The sequence below is a fragment of the Argentina silus genome (assembly GCF_951799395.1).
Source record: "Argentina silus genome assembly, chromosome: 1".
Lineage (NCBI taxonomy): Eukaryota > Metazoa > Chordata > Actinopteri > Argentiniformes > Argentinidae > Argentina > Argentina silus.
In genome coordinates this window covers 26845839-26850838 of record NC_139655.1, presented here as the reverse complement: position 1 = coordinate 26850838, position 5000 = coordinate 26845839, and the positions used below count along the sequence as shown (strand labels likewise).

The 5000-nt window shown below is 40.3% G+C and overlaps 1 protein-coding gene across 1 annotated transcript in view; it reads right to left on the bottom strand.

Moving 5' to 3' along the window:
* The window catches only part of LOC310802016 (adhesion G protein-coupled receptor L3), a gene marked incomplete at its 3' end in the record, with an annotated part of 118860 nt that overhangs the window by 73479 nt on the left and 40381 nt on the right, over positions 1–5000 (bottom strand). The window contains exon 4 of the mRNA XM_083666250.1: positions 2815–3615. Within this exon, the coding sequence (XP_083522376.1) occupies positions 2815–3615 (801 nt within the window). The remainder of the gene's footprint in view (positions 1–2814; positions 3616–5000) is intronic.

The following is a 5000-nucleotide window of genomic DNA, read 5'->3' as shown; positions in this document are numbered from 1 at the left end:
CACACTCTTCACAGTGATCATGGCATCAGTGGTCGGGTCAGGAAGAGAGCACAGCCTGGGGAATTCACCAGGCCTTTGATAATTGTGTCTTGGAGCGCTAGCATCTATGATGCAGGTATACAAATGCAAATATACAGTAGACAAGTATAAACATAGGCTACATGATCTGTGTTGAGCAATGGCTGATGTAGCCACAGCACTTCATTGAAAGCCACCGTCCTGTAAGTCTTAGAACAATCTGTCTGTTTGTAATACCTATTTGATGATGGCGAGGAGCTCTACGACAAGAAAACCAAGAGTTGAGTACCATCTAAGAAAAAGATTAGGCCTTGTGTAATCCTTACTGATAAAATATGAAATACTGTATATCCATCTTGAAATACATTGAAGCACATAATGTACATCGGACACAGTAACCAATTCAACCATTCACTCAAAAACAGTCTGTTTATCTACCTCTATTTGTCCCTCTACTTCATCTATCTACTTTATCTATCAGTTTACTGGATCAATCAACCATGTACCCCCCCCCAACCCCAACCCCCTGTCAGCATCCTCCTTGCTGGCTCTTTGGAGGTCAGCCCATTCTGCACCACAGGATCCTGAACTGATACTCCCTTGAGATGGAGAGGTCCATTACTCTTAGAGAGGGATAGGAGCGGGTGGACAAAGTTGGCACTGTATCTTTAGATAATGTTCTGTTGCACAAATGCATGTCAAAGCATTTGTTTGATACACTGTCATTTAATAAAGCACGCACCTACTGTAACATCTTTCTTTGTGTGCAAAAGGCAACAACGAAGCAATTATAGTATGCATAGCTCTGCTCTTGTGGGAATGGACAACTGGTCAGTGAGGGGAATAGTTCCGTACCATAACAGATATCTGAGAACGTATCCTTTGATAATAGCTATGTTTGATGTACAGTATAGCCTTGGAGACCATGTGGATATGTATTGTGGCTGAGTCTCCAGAAATAAATTGTATTTTCATTGAAAAACAGCAGGTGAAAGCAGCAATTTCCACCCGTGTTGAGGGGAAAGACTTCACAGTCAAATAACTTGTGACATTTCTGACTAGGCTGTTGATGAGATACCACAAAGAATTACCTTTGGGTGTCAAAACACTTTTTTTGCAAGCTTCTCAACTCCACAAGTACTTTTAAAGAAAGAACAATGGAGTGAAAAAATTATACACTCAAAAAGAGTTATGGCAAGTATAATGCAAGGAGTCATTTAATGCTTTACAGAGGCGACTGGTGCTGTAAGAGAGAGACATTCACTTGGAGACTAAAAAGGCAAACAATTGTAGTAGTTCTATTCACAATATATATGATAAGATTATGTAGACATTTGAAACTAGAGATGACAACTGTCATAAACAAATGATCGACTATGAGAGCTGTGCAATCAGGTCCAATAGTTCAAATGCTTCATAGAACAACAATATGACAGCTATTATAATATTTTCCCACAGCTGCTGTGTGGTTGTTTACTTGGTTTTACTTCCATTTGAGGGTTTAATTAAATGGCAAAAGGAGGATGACACATTGAGCATCGTTCCATACCTAATTATCACTATCCCACACACTCTCAAAGGTGCTAAATTCCAATTTGTGATGAAACATATATTTCCTCTTTATTGAATGCTTTTTACTCACCAATTTAGAAAAGTTACCATTCATTCAAGAAACCCTCTCCAGACATCATTTGACAATGACATTTATATGCCATAGCAAGTCGCCTTTGTCCAAAGATTTGACTCTTCCAAAACTTAAAATATGCATGTTGTCATCGCAAAGGTGGGATACTTCATTGCCGCTACTGCAACACATACAGTAGTAGTTGTGAAGACGTGTGAAGTGCTACCGTTAAATTTGAAGTTACTGTATCTTAACAGGGACCTTCTCCCATATGCGCAGCACGTGACAGTGTGGAAAAGTTTACATGAATAAGCGCAAGCCAGCTTTTATAATGCAACTTGATTACAGAATAAAGTTATTGTGTAATTTATAAAAATTAACATTGATTGATCGCTCGAATATCTAAGAATGAATACGTATTGAGACGGTCATTGCAGCCACCTGGCCGAGATGGGCAGACGCATCATTTGGGTATTGCACCATGGCCCAAGACCAACCCGAAAACAGAAAGGTTCCAATCTCGAAAACTAAAGATAATAGCAGACACTCTCGCTCCCCTTTGCAATACATGTACAGTAGCCTCTTCTTAATTTAAAAATGTCCCCCTGTATCTATGGTCGTCTTTACTGTCAGTCTTGCAGTTAAACTATAGGCCAGCGCCAGTTACCCATTTGGTGAGCACATCGTTTTGGAAAATCCATCTGTTCTGTAGCCTACTTTTGCAAATTACGTTCGTAAGGAGACTAATGCAATTATTGCGAGAATAGCGCATCTGGTTAGTGTGAGAATAAATTACTGACTCACAAGAGTAATAATATGATTTTGGTTTGGTCAATTTACTTTTGGAATCTTATCTTCCAATCCCGAAAACCAGATTATAATTGTGGACACTCTCGCTAACCTCTGTGATACATGTATTCTTATCTTTGAGGTACAATAAACCCATCCATTAGAATTGCTCAAAAATGGTTGGTGGTTGTTTTGCCAAGGTGTACGAGTAGACAATATTAAAAACCCTCTCTACTAATAGTATTACTCTTTCAACACCATCAAGTCATAATGTAGTCCAATAACTTCTACCAACACTGCACTTCCAACGATGGTACTCCAGTATACTCCAAATGACGATAACATTGGTGAAAGATTCAAATATAAAAGGAAACCTAGCTTACCTGGTCTATTGTCCAGCGCCCCGAAATCCAGCGAGTACTTGACCACGTGGTAATTGTTCCACACATACAGCAAGTTGTCCCTAGGGTTGTAATCCACTGCAGCGATGTACTGGTATGAGTTGGGGAAGGGGATGTCCAGGAAGCCGTCTTTGCTCAGCTCAGTGTTGTAGATGTAGTCTATCTTGTTTCCTGTCGCCTCGTTGTCGTCATCCTCGTAAACAGACTTGACCACGTAGAGGATGCCGCAGATCATGAAGGCGTTGGAGGCTGACCGCTTGTCGTAGGCTGTGTCCCAGGTGCCCTCCACGCGGAGCGTGTAAGGGTTTAGCTGGCTGATGACGATGCGGCCGTTGTTCTGCTCAGTGGCATAGATGACCCAGAGGCCGTTCTCGTCCACAGCCAGGTCAATGTCTGACTTCCCGCCCCAGCGGTAGGGCGAGGTGTCATGATAGTTAGCGTTAGCTATGATGGCCTCGCCACTCTTGATGCGTGTCCGCAGGTCAAACTTGACGATGTTGCGCGTTCTCTCCTTGTTGAAAAAGAGGGCACCGTCATAAACCACAAAGCCAGTGCCATCCACACGGTGAGGGAGTTTGTATGTTGTTGTTGGTCTCCCAGCAATGAAGTCCTCTTTGGAGGAGTACTCTGTGAGAGTGTCTGTGCGGTAAGGAGTCCAGGGCATGTAATAAATCTTGTCCGAGGCCTGAAGGGGGTCTTTGCACCAGGCGCCGGACTGGTGGTCTGACTCAAAGAGGTGTTCACTCTGGTACACCCCCCGCAGAAGACCGGGGCACAGGAATACTGAGGAGCCAAAATGGAGGAAAGACAAAGCGGAGAGTTACTTTGGCATGAATAGTTATGTATTACTGTATTACAATCTACTGCAAATGACTAATAATATAATAACAAATTAAATATGATATTATCCTCGTCCACCTCAATTTAAAATGATTAAAATATCAACATTTACAGTGCTATACGTTTTGATGATACTTTATGAAAGTTATATAGCAAATGGAGCAGATTCATTAGTTGTTATTGAACTTGAATATGTTTAACAAAAGTTCAAAACTGGTTTCTCAATAAAATGTACTTGTGCACACATGCACACACGCATGCATGCACACTAATAATGCAATGATCAATCTAAAGCAAATTTCACTACATTTCATCCACTTATTTTATCCATCCCATCTCTATGGTATGGCAAAGTCTAATATGGAGTTATAGAAATGACACATTAAAATATGTTGATGAATAGCTAGATTATATATATTGGCAGCTGGGGTCTAGAAACACAATAATTACTTTATCTATATTACTACGCAGAACATTTTTCCATTATTTCAGCCGCATAAGACATCTTCAGTCTGAGGCACAATGATTCACAATGCCCATGTATTCTAAACTAATTATCCCCAAACTTGTTTGTACTCAAGTCATATGAAAGCAACGGCAATGCGGTATATGAGTCGATAGCTTGCATTCCATGCCGAAGGTGATTCTGTTCCAAATGGATTATACTGGACCTCCGACTGAGTACATTTCTAGTTGGCTGTCTTGATAAAAAGATTACATTTGAATTTAAATTCTACTCATACGAATTTATGAAGCACATAATTTATTGAGACCAAGAAGCATCAACAGAACGGGTCCATTATCTACTGGAGAGGATAACCGTGCCTGAAAATCTTCAATCAGTGCAGTTCATGTATACTCTCATAAAACTCAGTGATTACATACTGTATTTAAAGATTAATCTTCTAACATTGTTAGTTGAACATACAGTAGATATTGTTCATTTAAAATAGATGACAGCTGTAATTCTAAGGGCAGGGGGATGGGCTAGAAATGAAATAGGTGCACCCTTTCTAAAAAAGATTTGACCCCACTTTTGTGTTGCTTCTTCTGTACTGAAAGCCCAGTGTTAATTGGAAAGTAACAAAGGATTACGATAGCCTTCCCTTTCCACCTGAGTTATTGTTCAGTATACAGTTAATCACAAATAACAAAAACAGAGTGTGTGTGAAAGCTTCTTTGATTCTGATGGGCGAGGAGTCTGACATCTTGGTGACAGGTTCTTTCCGGGGATTTGGGTAAAGGTAAAAGCAGTGTACTCAGAGAAAAAAAAGGAGTGAGTGTTCCTCCTCTGTAATCTCTAAAGATTAACATATGCCATGATGCAT